This window comes from Leptosomus discolor, chromosome 16 (genome assembly GCF_034619465.1).
Source record: "Leptosomus discolor isolate bLepDis1 chromosome 16, bLepDis1.hap2, whole genome shotgun sequence".
Classification (NCBI taxonomy): Eukaryota; Metazoa; Chordata; class Aves; order Leptosomiformes; family Leptosomidae; genus Leptosomus; species Leptosomus discolor.
This window is the reverse complement of record NC_141406.1, coordinates 7,141,864-7,165,841: the sequence shown is the minus strand read 5'-3', so window position 1 is coordinate 7,165,841 and position 23,978 is coordinate 7,141,864. Positions and strand designations below refer to the sequence as shown.

The following is a 23,978-nucleotide window of genomic DNA, read 5'->3' as shown; positions in this document are numbered from 1 at the left end:
TTGCAAATACTCCTAGTTGACACCTTTTGCCATTGGGAGGATGGGATGCTCACAAAGAAGCAGTGTTGAATGTCTGTGTGCTAAGGTTAAAATCCTTTTGACTTCCCAAGAGGCACAAAACCAACAGTCCAGGCCTGTACTGGCACATTTAAGATGAAGCAAGATGATACATCACAATTGCAGCACCATGAACTTTGGAACATCCAAAATAGTTTCAGAGCATCTGATTCTCAACTTCCAGCACAAGGAGCCAAATAACACCACTGTGTAACAAGGGCAGAAGACAAACTGAAACAATCAGTAGGTCAGAGTGTAAAGAAAGAAACACACAGATGTAGAAATCTTGGAAGCCATACATGACTATAGTGTCTAACAAACAACATTTGCAAATATTGACCCACTGCTTCAAACTTCTGATCGAACAGAAGAAAAAAAGATACTGTAGCTTTGATACCCATTGAAAAAAGGTAAGTCACATTGTCATTCAGCTAGGACTACCAACATTCACAGACTGTTGTTAAAATCTTCATCTTACCCCTTTGCTTTCACACATATACACCATAATCTTCTGAGATTATTTCACATATTAATACTAAAGACCAAATCTTTATCTAGGCATGAAAAAGTAATGAGACACTTTATATACTTTCAAACAGTCTTACAGGTTGCCTGAACAGACATTACAAGACATTTTGGAGTTTCACTTCTCCTCTGGGAGAAAGCAAGCTATCCTCACCCAGCACTGCAGAATAAATGCACACACAAACCAATAAAAATAGTTCATAATGGAAAAGTGGTGAATATTTGAAGACAATTGCAACAATTTGACAGTCTCATCAGATCTACAAGTAAAATCTGTCTTGCCCTAAAGTAGCTTTAAAACAGCCTTTGAACTAGGGTGAAGCTAATAGTCGCAACTACAAATGAAGTCTTATAACCTCATCTTTATTACAGATAAAAACTACACACTAACATAGGCTACAACCTTAACACTGTGAAAGGAAAATGCAATTCTACACTAATATCAAAGCGAAGAATGGCACTACTATGGCTAAGATTCCACCCTGATCTCAAACAAGCCATCATAATTAAAAGTCAGTAATAGAGTATCAACCACAATTAGTTAATATCTCAATTTCTCTCACAGGACAAACAGCTGTTCCTTTTCCAGCCAAAGTTAAAAAGCCACAAAAAGTTAAGAACAATGGAAGAGAACTTATGGATGACAAAACTTAAATCTCTTCGGGACAAAAAAAATAATTCTGCTTGTACCTTGTCTGCCTCCTCCCAAAAAAGAAAAACAACTGTCTTTGTAAGAAACTCTTATCTACAATTTATATCTTCACTAGAAGATGCCACATTTTCTTAGAACGTTCTACGGATAATATACAAGTGTAAGTTGGTTTTACCACCTTGATTTGTAGTTAGTCCTCCTTGCACTGTCTTACCGTTAGGACAAGAGAGAAATGAGTGCATCCAGAAATTTGCTCCGATCTTCTGTTTTCAATTCAATTACTAAAATACAAAATATTTCATTACAAGATGCAAATAACTGAAAGATATAACAGGTGTCACACTTTAAGAATAGTAATTCCAAGATACTTATTTATATTCTTAACCAACTTTAAGAAGGAAAAAGAGAAACTATTTATTTGGACTAAATGCAAAGCACATTGTTTATTTTGCTCTCAGATTCCAGCAAACTGGTTTCTAGGTGCTCACTACACGATATAGCAGCGGCTTTTTAAATCTAGGAATGTTTCTTCACATGTTCAACACGCATACATAAGTGTGTATTGTTAAAAACTGCCTCTTTTGTAAGCACGTACAAAGATAGGCAAATTTCATTGCATAAGTATCTCATTTTTCAAACAGACAATAAAGAATGCGTCTCATCACATCAATAACATACTTGGTTTGGCTGCTAAATATAAAAATCCTCACAGATAACCTCATAGATTTTAAACTGAAGTGCACATATGAAAAGCATTACTTCATGCAAAATGTAGATCATCTCAAAAAGACATGCAAGCCTCCACTTAGAAGTTTATAATGCCTGTACAACAAGATAGCACTTAGAAGAGATTGACAAATAATGTAGTTTGTGTTTATACCAGGCTCAGGAATAGTGTATCAACTACACACCCTTGATGTTTGCATCTAAGACATACACAAATGAGTACACGATCTACAGGCATGCTTTATGGAGGCTGCGTAAACACTGACCCCTAAAGGGCTATTTGGTGAATGAAGTAATAGGCAGCGTTACTCACTTGACATGTCAAAATGGTTGTGTAAGGTCCGGGAATTAGTACTGTCTGCAGCTTTCTCAAATGCTCTTCCAAAAAAGCTAGAAGACAAACAGAAATACACATGAGCATTACAGCGAAGAGTGTATTTGCTAAGGTAGAAGTATGGAACTTTTTCCTTGCCCAGAGTTGAAAATGTCTTCCAGGTGTTTTTCACGTGCCATGTATTCAACATACACCTCACTTATTCACGTGCAAAAATCTTAACAATGCAGGCTTTAAGCAACAAAGTCATGCATCATATAGTGAACTATTTCCCTCTTTTAAGATAAAGAAAGTTAAGAGGGAGGGAAAAAATACTTGCAAGGAAGCTGTGGAACATCTGCATCCTCTTTCAAAGCACCTCATGCATACCATACGCAAAAAGTGTGTTTTTAAGAAGGGTACAATTCAAGTTGACATATTCAGTGTTAAATAGGTATTTGCTTCAGAGACAGGAAAAGTCTATAGATAACTTTTAGTAAGAACTTCAGAACAACATACTTACTTCTTTTTGTCAGAGGTTTCTGTCTCCGGAGGAATCCCCACCATGATCACAGTTCCCTGTTCAACATCCATTGGTGCAGCCATTATCAGTGGCAGCAATTTACAGCGCTTATTTTTCGTCTGGAAGTCAGAAAGTCTCTTTGTTAGACAAAACTCGTCTCTTCATGAGATAGCATTGCAAATATTCATCTAAGGATACAGTTAGAAAGCAGTTCAACGGAAGGTGGTTTCTTTACATAATCTCCTAATCCCCTTCTTTCTTACAGTAAAAACCACTTTAAGGAACAATAGAAATTTCAATTCTTTTGCAGTCTTGCATGCCTTTTTAAGACAGAGATGATATAGACAGACAAGATATGATTTACAGTAAAGAAAAAAGCTGTTTTAAAAAAAAAAAAACCCACAGAAAACCAACCAACAACAAAAAACCCAAACTGCAGGTCTAGGTATCTAAAAACTTGGACTGGGCTTAATTTTTTTGCAATAATCATTTTACATTGAAATGTAACAGATAAAACATTGACGAACACAGCCTTCACTAGGAATTGTTTTTCCCTTGCCATATTATTTTACAGCAGTAAGCTGTAACTTTAACAAATTTTGTAATTTAATTAAATCAAAAAATAATTATGAAGATTTTAACATTTTTGGGCACTTAAGTAAACAAAACATAAGTTTGTTTAAAGTGTTCTGTTCTTAAGGTAAATGTTTCACAGTGAGTTTTAAAAATGCTCTCCTGCTCCTAGGGGCAGAGTAGTTACTCGCCACGTCTAAACTTTCAAAATGAGGACAGACAGATGCAACCTGACAATGATGGACCACCATAAATTTCCTTTACAAATTAGGAAGTGCTCACTGTGAAGACTGTTCTCAATCTTAAAACCTCATTTTTATCTGAAGTGTAACTAATAGCTCGAAAGATAAATGCAATTTAATTTTGGTTACATCAGTTGTAAAGATCAGAGGATTTTATTTAAAGACACAGAAATCTTTAGATAACAATTACTAGTCCTGCAATATTGCTTTTTTTTTTGTGCATCAGATTAACTTTTCAAAGTACATGTTGAGTGATACGGTCCCCGAAAACTTATAAAATTACACAAAGATTTTAGATTGTAAGTATCTTAGTAATGGAAACTCCGCCTAATGCTACAAGGTCTCCCGGGCAGATATCTTTCCTAGAGCTGCGTTCACAGATGTGCTAAAATTATCCAAGTAATTAGCAGAAAAATATTACTAAGATTTTTGTATGTTTTTAATAATCAACTGCAAGTATCCAACAGAACAGTAACTACTACACAGGCCAGAAGTTAGAAGCTTTTAATTTACTTACAGAGCAAACAAATGATTTGAGTAAGTATTTACTAAGCAGGCACAGAGACACTGGTTTGGAAAACAGTTTCACATCTGGTGTGCCCTAGGAAAAGAAAAAACATTTCAATTAAAATCCAAGATGATTCTTCCTCTTGTAAGCTTTTAAGAGAACTGATTCTTCCTTTAGGAAGTTCAGAGTATATATCAATATTGACCCATCAAATGACAGTACAGTATAGATAAATAGGTTCTTTCTGACAGAGCCATTCTTATCGAGTCAAGCAGATAGGAAAAGTGTTATTCAACTATCAGACAGCCAAATAAGACAGCCAAAACCAAAAATTCTGACCTCCATGAGAGAGCAATAGAGAAAAGGCCCCTGAGAAATTACAAGGTTGGTGCAAATACAGCTGGCTACTGTCTGCTGAATGGCACGTAACTGCTTTTTGGCTAGGTCCAGTCCTTGGTGCAGTTTGTCCAGGTTACCCCTACAACAGAAAGAATACATAGACACTTTCATACACAAATAAAGCTTATCACACAAAAGTAAGACCTCTCTAAACACTATTCACAGGGATATTTTGGTTTTTCTGCAGGGGCTTGTGAAGCACCAATCCATCTTTTAGATATACAACCCATGTTCCCTGAAGAAAATTGTAAAAGAATGAAAAGACATATTTTCAGTACCTGGAGAGACTGTCCAAAGCTTTAATGAAATTAGTTGTTTCAGGCCCTTCTTTCTCTATGTTCTCCATGAGAGAAACTGTTGCATAAACTATATCACTTGCTGAGAACTTGTTCTTAAAGCCAAAGTGAATGCTGAAGGTCTGGACTCTTAAATCTTTCATTCTGCAAAATGAAATAAACCCAGTAAAAATTATGAACATTATCAACATTATAATCAACATTGACCAGCCATCTCCTCCATGTGTTAACATTAAGAACATGAAGACAAATCATACTCTAACATTTGCAACAAGCCTAGTATCACTTTGTCAATCTAAAAAATATATTTTTAAAAAACAAGATGTTACATGCTCTTCATACAAAAATATTTGAACTTAATGGAAAAGTATTTCCACATAAAGCATTTGTATTTAAAAGAATTTACCCAAACTTGTTTGCAGATTCTTCAATCATTTCCCGAAGATTTTCTTTCAAAGACATGTCCATGGAATTAAACTTCTGTTTCACTTGCTTCAAAGGTAAACTTAAAAAAGGAAAAAATACATTGATAGGTATGCAGAAGAAACAAATATTTTGCCTTCCTTTCATAAGACTTTCTTAATATTAGATAATTTAGCAAGTCTGACTTGCATTCTTTTTCCTTTAGTCATTGAAGAACAGATGTGAGAAAGCATAGGTTACTAATCTACTATGCCATAAAGGTGTACAGCTGAAGTACTCCTCGTACACCAAGACACAAGATGCATAACTCAACTCAAAGAGGCTCTGCAACCTACTCAGAGCCCCATCATCATATTTAAAAACTAAGAAGTTTAATACTTGCAAGATATGTTCTCAGTATTTTCCCATAATTCATGATCCTTTAATCAAGGCCCAGATTTTTATAACTCACCCCATGTCAGCCAAAAACTCCTGGAGCCTCTTCTGCCCTTGTACAGACCAAAGCTTAAGGCTAGCAGAGGTATATGAAGTGTTACAAAGACTTTCATATAGAGACCAGTGCTGATAAAGTGCCAGGCGCAGACTGAACAGGAATTAGGGAAAATTATAAACACATATATCGTTTGAAGTTACAAATAGTAACAAAACTCCACAACTAATAAAGTAAGTCCTCAGTTGCCCTTTTATCTTGCATCTCTGTACTACATAAGATATAGTTGGAAGCTGCAGGTACACATAATGCAAGACGAGTAACTTTGACTTGTAACTAATTCTGAAAGGTTAAGCTGAAAGAAAAAACATTCAAATTTCCATTTCTTCTAATTCCATTCTCAGCAGTAGAGGTGGTGCTGGGATTCTTTTCCCTAGATAAAAACTCAGCTGAGGTTCACCAAGTGGGTAGAATTAATGTTCACCAGATCTTATGCAAGGATACTCATATTCGAATGCTATTCTCATGCAATCAATTGACAGAGAATTTTCTTCATCCTCGTTGCGGTGGTTATGGCGAGACACATGACGCTGTAGGATTCCAATATCAGTCACATACTTCATTCTTAAACAAAACCAGATTTGTTACTTCACTTTCTTCCTGTGCACTTTTGTACTTGATTATGAGAATACAAAAATGCTTCCTAAAGATTACACATTGGCCAGTCAGCAGCGTGAAAACTGCAGATACATCTTAAAAGAACCCCATACCAACCAACTTGTTAAATAATGTTCTTTCAACACTCAGTCATAGATCCTGGCAATTAGAGCTAAAACAAAACCAATACAGAGAGGCAGACAGACTGACCAGTGAAATTAGTTACTTATTACATTTATCTCCTTAAAAACATCAGTGTATTAGTAACATTAGAACACCAGAACTAAAGTCTGCCCATGTACTACTCGAATTCTGATGGTATCCAGTAGGAAATAAGAAACAAGAAAAACAAAACAAAACAAAAACACAACGAAAATCTGAAACTCATTAACTGAAACTGGAAGGGAAGCTGGAGGATACAGAACACAGAAATTTTTTTTCCTTTAATAAAACTGTATCAAGGTCATATTTATGTAAACTACTACTAAACACTATTTCTTCCTGGATCAGAAGTGATTGGTTTATAATATTGTGAAAAATAAGTTCGTTTAAAAACGCTAAATAGTGGAAAAGGAAAATACTTTTTTACTGGTGTATATTCTCATTTTTGGAAGGCATCAAATCACATTCAGTCATTAAGATATTTAATGTGACTGTTTAGTAATTCTCTTGTATTATATTAATTCCCATATGTTTCCTGATCTCTACTAATTGTTATTAGTTACTCCAAGAAACAAAATTTAAAAGACAGGTAAAGAAATAAAAAATAATAAAAAGATAAATTTAAAAAAAAAAAAAAATCTTTCTTACTGAGTGATTTTATCTTGGACCCATTGATCCGTTAGGCCAACAATAGCCCACCTAAAATTAGGGAGGAAAAAAGGAAAAAGTTAAAACTAATGATTTTTTGGTACAATATATTACATTTAACCCTCTAAGTATGTAACAGGACAAGTCAGAAACACTGTTCACCAGCTGTACATAGAAGTTAATAGCAAAGCTGTACACTACTCTTTAGCAGACAACCACATCTAGTACCATCCTCTCTTTTTCCACATAAAATCTATTGGTTGCTTATAATTAATTTACACAAATGTGTGAATAAATTGGAACCTCATGTGTGAGATAAACTGGAACCTCATACTGAAATCAAATAGTTTTGAGAAATCTTGCCTCTCTTTATGATGGGTTTAAGCTTCTAGCCTTTATGAAGAATGGTAATGGAAACATACCACAACATGTCATTCAGGTCTTTAGACATTATCCATGCCAGGTCAAACATCATCATCGCAGACTACATGAGGGAAAAGCAAAAAGACAAGATAAATGAACACAAACCTCACTTCATTAAACAAATAGAACACAGTCAAATTTGCCAAGTACTAGCATGTTGCTAAAGCACACTTGAATCTGACAATCTGCCAGTGTATCACTTTCTAAGACCCAAAGAAAGAAAAATATTTTATACAGCTCTGCAAGCCTGCATTATATATAAAGCAGCACTTTGTAAAATATAAAAATAATCAGACAAGAGGCCAAATGACAGAAGGAACAGTTTGATGTCCTAAGTGTTACGTTTGAAATATCCTGACACTTTTTTTTATACCAGCAGTAAAGATATAAAACAAAATGTTGATAGTTCTGGTTTATCATTTTCCCCCACTGTTAACATTACATTAGCCACTGTGACTCGGTTGCCTGTTGTCTGCCAATCTACCAGTATTGTTTCTATGGTATATCTAATTCATTGATGGTAAAAATGGATATACACAACCAGAAAACATTAAACCGCTAGGTCAAACTACCTGTACGTATGAGACATATATATAACAATAAGATACAAAATTTACAAGATATAAAAATATTACTATAATGTTATAATTATCTAACAATACTATACCTTGTATTATATAATAGTAACATTGGATATTGTCCAGTTACCTTTACACTGGCACCTTGTGTTTTTATGGCAAACCAAGAGTTTATACTTACTGAGGTCCCGTGGTATTCATATTGCTCATAATCAAAAAGAATTTCTCGTCTAAAAAGGGAAAAAAACCCCACATTTGACTAAGTGGTGAACTGGTCATTGGATCCAATTAAAATTATAAGCCAGGAGTTGTGAAATACTATTTAAAATTCATTTTAGCAATTTAAAAAAAAAAAAAACTTCAGCTAGAAATTGTTTTTCTGCAAGGCAACTAGATTTTAGTAGCAATGCGGAAACCACACTGAAATGTACTCAAAGTAAAAGGAAAAAAATTATTAAATCATTATTCCTCAAATCCCATTTTCTTATCTAATTTGGTCCTGCTCATTCCTATCGACAATTGTGGGATTGTAAAGGAAGAAAACAGAAGCACAAATTTCACCCTAAGATAGACAAGATAAGGATACTGTAACTACTTAAAAATGAAGCCATGCACCAACGCTACTCAAATGTATCAATTACTGGTTACAGCTATCCTCCATTTAAACTTTTTAATATAGTTAATATGTCTCTCCACTTTCTGAATAAAGTTAGAACTAAAGCATCTTGCAAATCAAGCAGCGTAGTACCATGTTTTTGTATTCTCCACAAGATTTTAACCAAAGAATGACCAAGAGATACAAGCAACATTAAAAAAAAAAAAAAAAATCAAACACACCTGCGTGCCTCCCATTCTCGCCTTTGTCGCCTTTTCATTGTTCTCTCTATTACATCCTGTAAATTAATTTGGATGTTAAAAAGCTAGAAAAAATACTCTAGCAGATTAGCACCTATTCAGATACTTTAATGACTAAGTCTTCATTAAAAAACAATTAAGAAAAAGGAATTATTCCTATTGACAACATCTAATGAGAAAAGTATTACTAACAAATATTTTTCCAAGGAACATGCTGTCGTAAAGTCAAGGCATCTTTCTGTGCTAGCATTTATTCAGCTCGCCTTCACAAATAAGAGACCCAGTACATAGTATTTTCAACACTAGCAACATTGCATCCTACCATTTTAGAACATAAAAATGACACTGATGAAAAAGAAGAGATAACTAATGAAGTTCAGAAAAAGAGGCACTTACTGTATATTTAAGCTCCATAAATAGCATAATCAGCTTGAAAACTCAAAGAAATCAATAAGACTTTTGTGAAATATTTAACAGATTCAAGAATACTTTTGTGTATACTATTTACAAATTTTCCTTTGAATTTCTGATATCTGCTTCTGCTTTTTGAGTTAGTGCCCTTCTTAGATCAATAGGAAAACATGTGCAATGTTAATAGAAAAATAATTGGAAAAGTAGATTAAATACGAGAATGTCTTTACATATAATTGACTCTTAATACTGCCAGCCTTGTGCCTTTTCTTCCTTGTACGGTATAAATAGAAAATATGCTAAAAATACCATATGGCAAATTTAACTTTTTGTGTCTACCATAATATACTTTTGTTAGTTTACTGCTACAAAGACAGACAAAATGTATTGCTAAACTGCTTCTGAGCTTCTACCTTGTCAACCAATTATTAAAAAAAAAGTTTCTAACTAAACCAGTTGTATTGCTAGACTGAAAAGCCCAGAGCACATAATCAGAGCTAGATGTCTGCAGTTTGATGGTTACACAAAGACAGCATTATCCATAATAAAGTTAAAACATCGTTTTTGTAAGGAGAAAATATTTCTGTGCAGTTCAGATAAATAAACTTTTTGTGTGTGTGAAACTCTACCGGTTGTAGTAGATTATTTTAAAATCTTACACTTGAATTTGTGATCTAATGGAACATAGTTTTTAAACTCAAATGTCATTATTATGGTGATGTCAAGTATAACTTTTATTTTTCGTCTTCTCATGACAAAGTAGCAGAAACACACCTCTTCAAAACGCCTACGTTTCTCTGAAGGCTCTGACCCATCACTTTCACTCTCCGAGTCCTCTTCTTCATCCTCTTCATCTTTGAAGATATCGTCATAAGCAGGAACATTGAGATCATCGTCTTGTTTAACTAACAGCTTAATCTAGCAAGAAAAGAAAATGGATTTTATATTAAGTATCTTATTTAGTGATTAAAACACATTTCAAATTACAAATGAGCATACCTCAGATACTCAGCAAGAGAAACCTAAAAATTCTTTTTGGTTGTGATCGATTCCTGGCATAACAAAAATATTGCTTTTTAATGCAAAGACCATACTTACTTACACAAAATAAGAGTAAAACCTACTCCGTTGTTACAGCATTACTGAAAGAATTGTCGCTTTTTACGCTTGATAAAGCCATGTTGTCAAATAATATGTGCTTAATACTCAAATTCTAGGTGTTGCCAGATGCTGAGAGATAATACATGTTATATTCTAGAGGATATCCTCTGATCTGTAGCAGTTTGAATGTATAGCAACAGCATTAACAGCTGCTTACTATTGACAACCCCTGCTAACAGTATATATATTACTGAAAACAGACTTTTTTTTCTAATCACAGACATTGCTACTGCAAATACCCAGTAATACTGCTTCCTGACCTACTAGCTAACGCTGTAAGCTGTTTTGCAAAATGCAGAAAAGCACATCACCCACCACCACACTGTGTGAAGATTTTTATTATAAAAGAAACACATTTACCTGTGTGTCATTGTAAACATTCACCACATTGATAGGTCTGTGGCTGTCACATACAAAAAAAAAAGTGTCTTCTTCAGGCTGCAATATCTCCAGAAGGTCAACATTGGCACCACAATTAATAAGAACAAAATATTTGAACTGCAAATAAAAGAAACAAATAAAGGAATTATTTTTACTTAAATTATCAGGAAACACGGAAGACTGAAGACACCTTTACAAAACCCCCAAAGCACTCATCATTGTCAAAACTTGTATTTACCTTCCAATATTTGGTCTCTGAGGAGGAAAAAAATTTTAAGACAAAACTCCACATGGGGGATGGTGGACATCCAATACCACCAACTTTTGTATCTCAAAATGTGTGCAAACTTAATTTGACTCTGTCAAAATTATAGCACCTTAGTTTGAGCTGGTGTAAAGTTTGTCACTGGTATGTTAAAATTTAACCACTGTTTCGAGGTAGCCAGCAGTAACAATTAGTCTAAGAGCTGATGTTTTCAGTCAGGGAATGGGAAGAAGCGCATGTCTATTTAAGATCAGCTGCAACTTAAAAGGTTTCCAGTATTTTTTCACCTGATCTTTATGCTCGAGAAAGGCAGTTTCAAGTTCTTGCCATCCAGAGACTGGGACGAGCGTATATTGCACGTGATCACATTGAAACAAAGCCTGAAATGAAGCAAATCGCTGTTAGCAAATGTGAGGGGAAATAACCTCTGCTACAATGCTATACCATGCTACAATTCCATTTCATACAAATTTTTATCTTGAAGACATCCCGATTGACAAGTATACATGACAGTGACGTACCAGTGTTCAGTGTCGAACTCATACAAAAGACTAAAGCTTCACCCTTTCCCCAGCTCAAACCTATTAAAAGGATCCCAGGGCGTTTTTTCTTCTATAGTCATGAGGAACAAAGACTTACTTGGAGTATTTTACAAGCACATAATGCATCAACATCTGAAGCAACAAGAAGAAGAACACGCTGCAAAAATAACAGAAAAACAGTATTAACATATTAACATAGGCACCAAATCTAATGTGCTGGTACATGAAATGCATGGATCACTGTGAGAGCAGAAAGCAAGAAATTTAGGGAGAGAACATTACAATCATAAACCAGGATTGCTTCTGAACGGACACTGCAAAGAAAATTAACCGATTAGGATCTCTGTAAATATGAACAGTAAACAATGCCATATACCCCAAATATGTCAGCTGCTTTAAGAAAACACAATTATTCAGACTCCTATGAACAGCACAGTTTTGAAGGTTCAAAGCTAGCCAGCCCTACAACTATTTTCATCATGTCTAGAAAGGCCTGAGTTTTCAGCACGGGATCTGGAGCAGTTTTGACTAAAGAAAATCTGTAGCAAAAATAGGAGCAAGGCAACTATTGAAATAATCTTGATTTAGACAAAACAATTTATCTAGTGGGTTTTTCAGTATTGTTTTTGAGCTTTTTTTTTTTTAGATTTTGCTCACAGTTGCAGTTGTTGAGGGAAATGCTTTCATTTGCACAATCCATAATATAGTTTCATAGGTAGAAATACTAAAAGACTGTCTAACAAAAGCTTTACCACGTCGGTGTACACATTCACGCTGAACAAAGATGAGCAAATTGTGGGTTAAAAATGCAAGTAGCCAACCAGACCTGCTACAAAAAAGACCGCAAGAGAAACCTCAGAGAAGACAGAATACAAGATACAGCTTCTGGGCAAACAAAATCAAAAAGGCTAAAAAGATATAAAGGAAAAAAAAAAAAAAAAAGGCAGATCAGGAGATGTCTTTGTTAAACACAAGATCCACCAGAATACCCAAAGCACTCGCGAGAAAAGCGGTGAGCTGTACGTAAAACCTCTGGCGAGACCTCGCCGCACTGGTAGCAGCTTTGGCTCGGGTTTCCAACGCCGTGGACCCTTTCAGTAAAGCTAATTTTACAACCCGGGCGGACTAGCGGGCCCGCCGCCCTCAGCGCGGCCCGGGGCGTTACGCCCGCCAGACAGGGGCGTTCCCCGCCGCCGGCCCCCACCCCGGCAGAGCTGGGGACGCGGGTACACCCGCCCCCCTCCCCGGTCCCAGGAGGGACAGAGCGCCTCAGCCGCCGCAGACTGATCCGGGGACACCCTGACACCGTCCCCGCTCCGTGAGGCGGCGGGAGCCGCCGCAGCCCCGTGGGGAGCAGCCTGAGGGGAGACAGCTCCGCCCGCCGCCGGGACGCTCGGGGTGAAACCACCCCCTCCCCAGTCACGGCCCACCGCCCGCACCTGGCTGACAATCACGTCGTAAAACTCCCGGCGGCAGTCGGAGATGAACATGGTGGCAGCGCCAGAGAGACGGGGAAGCGGTGGAGAAACGGCGGCAGCCACGGGCCGGCCCCACTCAAACTGGGCGCCAAATCAGGCCCTCTTCCCATTGGTCTCCTCGTCACGGCGTGTTGTCCAGTGGAAAAGCGGCCGTCCCTCTTTCGCAGATCGGATTGGGCGAACTGCCCAGCCTGTTCCAGGTCTTCGCCAATGGGATTGGGAAAGAGAGTGTCAACGCGTGCAGCTGGCCAATCCCAGCAGTATCTCAGCCGGAAGTATCGTGCTGGCTTTTGTTGCCATGTCTGCCATCTTTGCTGCGGGCGAAGTGCTTGCTTTGCCATTTGAATGAGTCCGACGAAGAGGCGACAGGGGTCACATCAACACACGATGACTAAAGAAAGGCTCAGCAGCCAGAAAAGCTTTCCACAGTGGCCACATCGTAGGTGCGAGATCCTGTCTTCCGCCCTCACACGAAATGGCCGCCCGGGAGGCGGGCGCCGCGCGGCACGCTGGGAGGGGCAGCGCTCGCGGGGAGGGCCGTGGGGCGGAGGCGGCGACCAGAGCCCAGTCAGGCGAGTGATCGCCCTGGCCCGGCTTGGCCTGGCCTGGTCCGGTCCGGTCCGGCCCGCCTGGCCTTCCCGCGCCCTGCCGAGTCCTGTGGGGAGCTGGAGCACCGCCGCGATGGTGAGGCCCGGGGGGCGGAACGCGGCTTCCTTCCGTGGCTCTAGCCGTTCCCCCGCCGAAGCCCGTTTTCGAAGCCAGCGAGTAGTGACGCCGGTGCGGAGTGCCGGGCTGAGGGCGGCGGGTGCCGCCGGTGCTGGGGGCGGGTTGGTCAGCCAAGCCTTACTTCAAGGGTAACCTGCAAGTGGGGTGCTCCCATTTCGTGGGTCCCCGGGCAGCGCCTGGCGCACGGGTCTGTCCCCAGGCTGTGTGCAAGGGGGGGGCGCCTCGGCTGGAGGGCGCCACCCGTAACCATGGTTAGAGCTGAACTTCAGGAGGCCTCGGTGAGGGCTGTAACGCTTGGGATGCCGCAGGAGCTCGGTTAACGCGCTCTTCTCTCTGTGTTCCCCCCCCCCCCCCCCAGTTCTCTTTTAATATGTTTGATCACCCCATCCCTCGGGGCTTCCAGAACCGCTTCTCGACCCAGTACCGCTGCTTCTCTGTGTCCATGCTCGCTGGACCTAATGACAGATCAGATGTGGAGAAAGGCGGGAAGAGTAGGTGCCTGTTTTATTTTGACTAATAACCTGTTGGAAGAGTGTTTGTGAATAATACCAAGTCGTACAGCTTTTGGCCAAGACTGCAGAAACATAGTTGAACAGCGTGGAGATGTGCTGTTGGCTTTGTGGCTGAAGCTAGAAAAGCAACTTAAGTGGGGCTTTAAGAAGGAAGGAGGAGGGTTTTAATGCATTAGTGTATAATTGAAAAACTTACCAAGTGAGTCCGGGTTTACGAGCATTAGAAGAAGACATTCTTCTTTTTGAAAGTCTCTTGTTAAAATCTTAGACACATTATGAACCATGAAAATTTATGATTAAGGCCTTTTTTCCCTTCCTTATTGTACCTCACTGAGCTTGAACAAAGAGAATAGATTGGCCAAATTAATTTTCAGGCTGTCAGACTAATGCTGTTTGAGTTGCCATCAATTTAAGAGCACCTATAAGCTGAAACAAATACAATTACCTTTAGGAAACATTTTCTTCAGTACTAGTATTGTAAAACCTTGCCTTCTCTCTTTTTTTTTTTTTTTTTTTTTTTAAGTTAAATTCTGAAGTCTCCATGCTTAGCAGGTATATTTATTATGGCTGATTCTACTGAAATCTCTGACTCAAAAATGAATTTGCAGGAGATTTTATAATCTTTTTTTATAGAAAATTTTAGAGGAAGGAATGATAAAATTGTATGTTGTGTACTTTTTCTACAGTCATACTTTTCCTAATCTTACATTCTTACTCATTTCTGCAGTAATTATGCCACCATCAGCTTTGGATCAACTCAGTAAGTGAATATTTTATTCTGGAGTAACAGAAATATGAGCAAATGTCTAAGCAAATACTACAGTATTTTAGTTATCTATTAAAATAAGACTTGGCTAAAGAATGTGAGACTAATTAGTTAAAAAAATGTGTTTTGGAAGTATTTTGTCTGTCAGAATTAATGGAGCTTGCCTGTCTTCAAGTACAGACCTCTGAAGTGTTGGGCTACCTGAGGCGTGAATCAATATTTATAAGCTATTAGTAGCGTACTCAGTGTGATTGTTACAGTTAATCTAGTAAATTGTTAATCTCAGCTTGCTTGTTCTGGACACTGTTGTCTGGAGCAAAATTTATTTTAAAGACAAAATAAGTCATAATTACCTTTGAAATGGGGAAAAAGATAACTGAATCAATAGAATAAGTGTTCTTTATTGGCCTTTTTAACTAAGGGTTTTTTTCCACCTGTATATTTTAGACTTAATAGAATTTCTTTGAGAAATTAGTTTAGTCAGAATTTGATTTTTGAATAGGCAAGGCCTGTTAAAATTCATTAGGTAGGAGCAAACTAATAATAGCATGAAGACATAACAGTAATAGATTTTTCTCTTAATACCCACTGCCTGCTCCTCTCTGAGCTTGGGGAAATGTTGGAAAGGCATTTAAAGCTCTAAGTGCGATGGCAGTACAGTATTCCTGTATCTGCATTCTCTCCTGGATTTGTAGTTTTGAGCAATTGGAGTAATGGTGTGAGGGGAATCCTCTCCTACAGTCTTGTCTATTCTCTTGCTAATGTTTAACCTCTGAAAGCTTCAGAAATTTGTTAGCAGCATTTAATAAATGTAACTTTTTTTTTTCTCCCCTCCTTTTTCACCAGGCCGACTTAATATTACTTACCCGATGCTGTTTAAGCTGACAAATAAAAATTCAGACCGAATGACGCATTGTGGAGTCCTTGAATTTGTGGCTGACGAAGGCATATGTTACCTTCCACACTGGGTGAGTTGTCTCAGGCTGAACTGTCAAAACCTGAAGAGTAGGATTGGTGAGTTGCCAGTTTAATATTAAAGAGGTGGAATGTTTCCTGAAAGTGTGTGTCTTTGTTAGTCATGTTCCTGCAGCAGCTTTCAGTCACAGCTCTGGTTTCCCTCCACGAGAGTTTAATTGAGTAAGCAAAGCAGACTGCTTTTTAAGGTACACCTGACCATTATTGCTGAGGTTAAACCATGGTAAACTGGTGTGTTTCAAGGAAGACAGTGCCCTGGCAAAAATAGATATACGCAAGGAAAGAGAATTAAAACCATCAGTTGATAGTGGTTTGTATCTTTGTTTTTATCTTGCAGATGATGCAGAACTTGCTGCTAGAAGAGGGAGGCCTGGTGCAAGTGGAGAGTGTTAATCTCCAAGTTGCTACGTACTCAAAATTTCAGCCACAGAGTCCAGATTTTCTTGACATCACCAATCCCAAAGCTGTGTATCCTTCCTATGCAATTGTGGAGCAGGGGCAAAAGTGTTCTCCCAAACTGGAATCATGAAGCAGAGCTAGCTTTTCAGGTGTGCCTCATACTCTTCCAGTAGTAGGTAACTACTGCTGCTCCTTCTGAAGACAAAAACGATGAACAGCTTATGTACAGAGATGTTGCCAACTGCTGGCACAAAGTGTAGCTTGGAATGAAGAAGTTTGGCTTAAAATCGAATGAGTTTGTGCTTCCCTTAGAACTTACACACCCTAATGTTTACTGGAAGGCTATCTACAGTACTGATGTCTTTTAAACCGCATTTGAGAGACCAAGGATCAGAGTTTTGTAACATAATAACTTTAAAGCTTTGGTGTTGCATTGAAAACAAGTGTTTCATCTTAACATACTCCAAAGGTTAGAAAATGCATTGAGAAACTTTGCTTGTCTGACTACTGGCGATGTTATTGCAATCAACTACAATGAAAAGGTACAGTATACAACACCAGTCCATGAAGGTTTTGTTTGGATACTGTCAAATTGAGGAAGTAAATTTTGCCCCATGTGAAAAAGTACACACTATTTCAGTAGATTGTGACCACATAAGTACTGTGACTACATCTTCTAAGTAGATTTTATAGATGAGTATTTTTGACAGCACACACACACAATTGATCACCTGGGGTTGTAGACTAAGCTCAATTTTGGATGTTGGTGCTAAACCGATCAACACAGAGCCGTGTGGTGGTGTTGACAAGTAATCCCAGGTGTAGATGTCCTGGGTTCAGCTAGGAGAGGGTGAATGTTCATGAAAAGCTAGGAGGGGGCACGGCCAGGACAGCAGAACCGAACTAGCCACAAGTAGCCATGGGGATATTCGCCACCATAGTGATGTCATACTGAGTGTATAAGAGGAGAGTTCCGGGCTCAGGAGGGCAGGCTGGGTGGTGAGCAGTGGAGTTGTGCATCACTCGCTTGATATATCATTTCATTACTGTTATTGTTACAACTGTTGTTTCTTCTCGCCTTGTCTTGTTCTCTTAAAACTGTCCTTACCTCAACCCACAAGGTTTTACCTTTTTCTTCCGATTCTCCTCCCCGTCCCACGGGGGAGGTGGAGAGGAGTGGGCGAACGGCAGAGTTGTTGCTGGCTGGGCCGCATGACAGTGGTTTTTACAGTCAGTTTTCTATTGGGGGAAAAAAGGGATCAGTTAAGACTTCTCCTGAGCTGATGTTCAGACTGTTTTTTGACTCACAAGAAAATAAATTTTTGTGCTGATGGTGTTTCTACAAGTCAAGGGACAGAATTCATCCTAAATTTGTAATTTTTTCAAAAATGCAGATTAAGGTACAGTAAAAGTCCAGCAAGATACAGTAAAAGGTAGGTTCTCTAGCTCTAGCGTATAACAATGTTCTGTCTAGGTTAAAGGTCTTTGCTCTCATGTTCTGTAGAGACCCTGCAGTATCCAGTCCTCAACCTAAAGAGCACTTACTTCAATTTTCTTGAAGCTATCTGAAGGGAAAGGTTTAGATATGCTTTTCTTGTGTATAAATTGAGCTCTCTTATGTGCAATCTTGAAATATTTATTATTGTTTCAGATCTATGAGCTTCGGGTAATGGAGACTAAACCAGATAAGGCTGTGTCCATCATAGAATGTGATATGAATGTAAGTTAAAGGTGATGTGGAAAGTCTGCTTTTACTGTGTCCTACCAAAAGGAGAGGGCATCTCGTTCAGTGATAGCACTGTACACTGAGCCCCTCTGATGCTGCAGGAAAGGTAAAATCAGATAAGGAAGGTGATTTGTTTGAGAGTAACCTGTGTACCTTTTAACCACATCTGTGGTCTTGAGCTGCACTTCATGTACCATCAGGTGACTGTAGAGCCTAGAATTTAATGTTTGGCTTCAACATGTTTTATAATCTGGGTTTTATTTAACTGTCTTGACTTGATTCAAACTCCAGTGATGCTGTGTGGTGCTGTTTCACTGCTTTGTTTCAATTACATGCTAAGACTCATTCCTGGGAGGCTTAGTTTTCTTAGTTCTGAGTTAAAATGTTTAACAAGCAAACCTCAGTTCTTTCTAGATCAAAATGGAGTGGTAGTTTGTGGAGTTTTGAGGAATAGTAGTGTAAAATTTATGATTAAAAGAAAAATATCAGTCATACTTATTTTCATGCTTCTTGTGTAAATAGGTGGATTTTGATGCTCCTTTGGGGTACAAGGAACCAGAAAGGAGTGCACAACAGGAAGAGACCACAGTATGTTAAACTTCTGTTCTTCAAAAATGTATTCACTAGAAGTCAGCCCTGCTTGTGATAGAGCAGTGAGCATAAACATGATTTTTTTTTTCCTGAAACAGTTTTTTAAGACTAAACTTTATTTACCAGATGCTTTTGCTTGTGTTACTTAGAAGATGGATGTTTGCCAACTGTTGATTTTTGGAAAGGGATTGTTCTGAAGTTTTGTTGGGTCAGAAATATGTGGAACTGTTTTTGTGTGTTCTGCATGTCACAGCACGAACACAATGAACTGACTTGGTTTTTCCTTCGCAGGATGTGGAAGCAGACCATGGTGGATATGTGAGTGACACAGGATTTCGTGTAAGTCTCCTGTTTCTGCTGGTTTCTGAATGTTGTAAAACGGTGAGGGGAAGTTGTTGCAAACGACTGCAAAATACTAGTACCTGTTCTTAGAGGTGTTCATCATTTAACTGGCAAGTATCTGTGAATGTTTTGTGGTGCTTACAGCCAGTAACCTTAAAAGATGGTCTATAAGTGGGAGACCGAAAGATGCTCCTACACCCAGGATTCATCATGTTATATGTGCCAAAAAGAAACGTGCTGAACCAAATACTTAAATAAAAAGGATAGTAAGACTTTTACAGAAGATAGTATCCCTGTGCAGCACGCTTTCAGGTACAAGCTATGGTTAAATGAAAACTCGTTATGTGTACATAGGCTTTCTCTGGTTCTGGGAACAGATTGGATGGCAAGAAGAAAGGTGTTGAGCCTAGTCCTTCGCCAATTAAACCAGGAGACATTCGAAGGTATGTCTGTTTCATTCAGTGGTCAGCAGGTGAAAGATCAGTGTTTGAGTAGAGTTCCATTCTTTTTCTGCTCCTGGCAATGCAAACGAGCTAATTTTGTAGTCAGTGTGCATTTAGAAAATAAATAGTCTGATCTTGCAGACTGACTGTGACATCCCTGAGTACTCAGGATGCGGATCCTCAGGTAATGTTGCCAGAACTCACTCAATCAACTCCGGTTCTATGGAGGACAAGCAGGGAGAGGCAGCAGGTCTAGACTGGGCTGGTGAGCTGGATCAAGCGATGCACAGAGCCTTGCCAATTTTCTAAAGTGAAATTTGGCATAGAGTGAAATCCTTTTTGAGTTGGGTGGATAACCAAAGCCAAACCTTGTGTGGGTTTGTTGAGGTGTTGTGGGGCTTTTTTGTTTGTTTGTTTTTCTTAGAAGGAAATTTAGAAAATTCAGACTTAGTGGAAGTGTGCAGGGATGTGGGTCCTGTGGTGTTCTGTCATTTATGCCTGTCACAGTAAAACTTGTGGAAAAGTGTGTCCATGGCCCTGTGGAAACCACAGGCTATGTGGAAATGTGCCCACAGCCAAGCTTCTGCAGCAGCTCTAGTATCTGATTATTCACTTCATGCAATATATGCCTGCCCTCAGAAAATAATTCAGAGGTTTGACTCTAGAACTACTTGGTAATGAACATTTGCAGCCAGTGTTGGTACAATACTGACAGACATAGAATAGGTCTCTCTGTGTTCAATTGGGTGGTAGGTAGAGAACTTCTTTCATGATATTTTTATGCTTGTTTTCCAGAGGAATACCCAACTACGACTTCAAGATTGGTAAAATTACATTCATTAGAAACTCACGTCCACTAGTTAAGAAAGTCGAAGAGGTAAATAAAATTGGATCCTTCCTAGTTTTGCACAGAATTAGAACACGAGAACGACTGTCCAAGTTTGTGGTTGCTCTCTCCATACTTGATTTTTCACAACACGCTTCTGTTAAAAAGTGGTGGTAGTTGAAAAGTAGTTTGAGTTAGGTGAAAGCAACCTCCACTGTCCTTGCTTGCTGATGTAAAAAATTGGCCTGATGTAAGTTTGACAAGCCAGCACGTACTTGTTTCAGTTGGCTGAGAGGTCACTGAAATGCTCGTATTTTATTTTCAGGCAGAAGGTGGTTGTTATGTAGATCAAGGATGTGAACTGTCTGCAGTCAGTTGCTGCTCTGATGGAATGTTCTTTCTGATGATCATTCAGTTTTCATTACACACAAGCAGTGAGCAGAGGTAACAACCTGTTTTCCTTCTTTCCTTTTTCCAGGATGAATCTGGAAGCCGGTTTATTGCCTTTTCAGGAGAAGGCCAGTCTCTCCGCAAAAAGGGAAGAAAACCCTAAGTTGTGGTACCATTAGTCAGTTAGGAGGAAAATAAAATTATAATGGCAGCACATTGGATCTTAGTTATTGCAGTGGAGAGGAGAGATTGTTTTGTGACACAGGAACACTTAGACTGGTTTTGGTTTTGCGTTTAAAACTGGAGCTGTCAGACTGTCAATTAAGTTCTAGGAATTCTGAAGGAGTTTTTTGTATGTTGTAAGGAGGGAAAGTATATCTTGGATAAACCTGAGAAGAAAACCCCTCAAGGTCTACCTTACTGAAAGGTCCAGTTCTTACGCTGCGTCCTCCCCTCTTACGGCCAGAGTGATGATGGTCTCAGGTTGCTCTGTGCTTTCCTGTTTTCCTCCCTCTCCATATATTTTGCCACAATTTCAGGTAAGCTTTTTGGTGTGGTGCAAATGAAGGCTGACACTTCGGTGTTTAGGACTTTTGTCTTAGTTTCAGGTGTTGGGTTATAAATAATTCGAAGCAATCCCCCTGTAATTGCTTTTTATATTTATAACTAATCTCGTGCCTTTTAGTGGTTCAGATGCAGTAACGTACGGGCACGTGTAGGGGAGGCGAGACCCAGCCCGGTGCCGGTGAGGGGGTACAGAGCGCCGGCTCCTGCGCTTTGCGGCAGCGGTGTCGCAGCCGGAGCAGCCTTTCCGTGCCGGGGTGCCCTCACGGGGTGAGGGGCGACACCCCCGCGCTCCCTCCGGAGCGGCCCAGCGTCGGTCCCTCGGTGACCAGCGTGCGACACCGGGGAGGGGATTTCAGGAAAACCGAAGCAGCGGCGGCTGCCTCGCGCCTCGCCCCCGCGGCGGGAGTTTCGCGGAAAAAGGGCGGGTTTTGGGGCGGTGGCGTTGGGGGGGGTTTTAAGGGGTGGGTGGGGCCGGGGAGGAGGGTCACGTGCTGTCAGGGGGCGCCCCGCCCCGCCGGCGGCCACTGGGTCGCGGGGGCGGGGCGACGAGGCGGCCGGTGTGTGTGTCGCCCCTCGCCATTGGCCGGCCCCGCGGGTCTCGCCGCAAAGCACGGCGGGGATTGGCGGCGGGGCGGTGGCTCTCGGGCGGGGACAGCATGGCGGGCGGCGAGGCTTGGCGGGTGAGCGGGGCTGGGGGCCGGCGGGGGCTGGGGGCGGCGGGCCGGGCCGGGCCGGACCGGACCGGCGGCGCGGCTCAGCCCGATCTCTCTGTCCGCCCGCAGCCGCCGCGATCGTGCGAGGACTACTGGTGGGAGTGGAAGCACTGCCGCGGGCTGCGGCACGCCTTCCACCACTACTACGCGCACGGGGAGCTGCCGGCCTGCGGCCGCTGGCGGGACGACTACGAGGCCTGCCGCGCCTGGGAGACGGGCCGCGCCGCCGCCGCGCAGGTACCGCCCGCGCCCCCGTCTTGCTCTTCCCGCCTCGGGAGCGAGCGGCAGCCGGTAGCGGCCGTCGCTGTCCCGCCCGGGCCCCCTGCCCCGGGGCTCTGTAGGCCGCTGCTGGTGGAAGAGAAGCCCCGCCGGCGGCTGTGGGCGGGCGGTGTCGGCGGTCACACAGCTGGGAGGGTTTGGAAAGCAAGGGTTTGCTTGGGGTGGAGGTGGGTAAGACGGTCCGAACATCCAGCAGGAGTATTTTCAGTGTTGGCTGGAAAAGCACTTGGTTTCAGTTGCTCTAATGTTCCCTTCCTAATAGGAAAAGCTGCCACATTACAGGCAAAAAGTATTCCTGGGGTGTCTAGAAATCCTCCTCGCTACAGCCCCGTGAACACTGAAAGATGAACGCCCTTCAGCGCACGCTGCAGCGTAACCCATCCTTTCCGCCAACTAGGACAACTTCTGGCAGGGAGGGTAGTGCACAAGTGGTGGTTTTCTTCATAATGGAGGGGTCGAAGCAAAATATAAATGTGACATAGTTAAAAGCTCGTATCCTTGCTTACTGAGATAGCATTTGGCACTACTGTTTAACCACGATAAGTTTCTGTTTCCTGTTTTATCTCCAATAGTCACAGCAGGAAATAAGACTGGAACATCCAACACTATCATGGCAATATTTTTTCCTGTATTTCAGGAAGCTTTGTGCAAGAGTGAAAGAGCTCGAGTTATGGAAAAACAGAAATATGCTCCAGTGTGGATGCTCAGGAAGAGCCCACCACCTGACTGGCATCTTCCACTTGACCAAGACAAACCAAATTAGTGAAACTGTTTTGATGTGTTTGGTCAGTAATGTACTACCCAATGCAGAACTCTGCTGGGGTTTTTTCTTCCATGTCATCTTGAAATGATACAACTGTATCAAAAATACTAAGAGTTTATTTAAACACCCAGTATTTTTTGAAGGGACAATTGAGGTACTTAATTTGATTCTGGTCTCTTACTATTGTCTCACACTTCAGGATTTCATATCAGCAACTTGTCAGGCAACTCCCAAATTAGCGCTACGTGATCGAGCTCCTCTTGCTAGACCTCTTCCCCTACCAGCTGGTGTTGCGCACTTTTGGAACAAGGTACCCACCCCAGGCCTGCCAAATGGGAAAACAAAAGCAAGCTGGGACTCCTCCCTGCCAGTTCAGGACAATCCCAACCAATGGCATTTCAACAGCATTTCCCAGATTCACAATTGTTACGGGTGAAGAGCTTCTTGCCTGGTGGGATATGTTGCCAGCCCTACAAGTACAGCCCCTTTGTGGACCTGTTCTCGAATGGTGTTGTGTATCAATAGCAGTATTGAAAATTACTACAAAAATAAAGGTTTAAATGAATGAAGAGAGACCTGTTATTGTTTCAGAGCAAACTGTGAAAAAACTTAGTCACAACACAATCATTAGGTTGGAATAACCTCTGAGATCATCAAGTCCACCCATTGACCTAATACCACCATGCCCACTAAACCATGTCTACAAGTGCTACAACAACACGTCCAGGGATA

At 40.5% G+C, this 23,978-nt stretch overlaps 3 protein-coding genes across 4 annotated transcripts; 2 read left to right on the top strand and 1 right to left on the bottom strand.

The window, feature by feature from the left end:
- Positions 1 to 1,450: 1,450 nt before the first annotated feature.
- Positions 1,451 to 13,240, bottom strand: CDC45 (cell division cycle 45). 2 transcript variants are annotated; one of them, XM_086474109.1, is made up of 18 exons: positions 13,190 to 13,240; positions 11,848 to 11,907; positions 11,496 to 11,588; positions 10,923 to 11,060; positions 10,176 to 10,319; positions 8,973 to 9,028; positions 8,317 to 8,365; positions 7,557 to 7,618; positions 7,135 to 7,185; positions 6,172 to 6,291; positions 5,689 to 5,820; positions 5,221 to 5,319; positions 4,797 to 4,958; positions 4,459 to 4,597; positions 4,129 to 4,212; positions 2,797 to 2,915; positions 2,274 to 2,350; positions 1,451 to 1,515 (listed from the first exon to the last, which is right to left on the bottom strand). In XM_086474109.1, exons 1-18 carry the CDS (start codon positions 13,238 to 13,240, stop codon positions 1,451 to 1,453), a joined length of 1,701 nt encoding a protein of 566 aa, XP_086330235.1. The 2 variants fall into 2 exon arrangements, with proteins under 2 accessions (XP_086330235.1, XP_086330236.1); XM_086474110.1 differs by lacking the exon at positions 10,923 to 11,060.
- A 607-nt stretch (positions 13,241 to 13,847) lies between these two features.
- Positions 13,848 to 21,138, top strand: UFD1 (ubiquitin recognition factor in ER associated degradation 1). Its single transcript, XM_086474107.1, has 12 exons — positions 13,848 to 13,912; positions 14,313 to 14,445; positions 15,194 to 15,226; positions 16,079 to 16,200; positions 16,545 to 16,675; positions 17,076 to 17,148; positions 18,258 to 18,326; positions 18,855 to 18,920; positions 19,215 to 19,262; positions 19,620 to 19,708; positions 20,504 to 20,585; positions 21,013 to 21,138. The coding sequence occupies exons 1-12, from the start codon at positions 13,910 to 13,912 to the stop codon at positions 21,085 to 21,087; spliced, it is 924 nt and encodes a 307-aa protein (XP_086330233.1). The 5' UTR covers positions 13,848 to 13,909; the 3' UTR covers positions 21,088 to 21,138.
- A 1,009-nt stretch (positions 21,139 to 22,147) lies between these two features.
- On the top strand, positions 22,148 to 23,815 carry C16H22orf39 (chromosome 16 C22orf39 homolog). Its single transcript, XM_086474334.1, has 3 exons — positions 22,148 to 22,171; positions 22,274 to 22,441; positions 23,121 to 23,815. Exons 1-3 carry the CDS (start codon positions 22,148 to 22,150, stop codon positions 23,244 to 23,246), a joined length of 318 nt encoding a protein of 105 aa, XP_086330460.1. The 3' UTR covers positions 23,247 to 23,815.
- Positions 23,816 to 23,978: the final 163 nt, after the last annotated feature.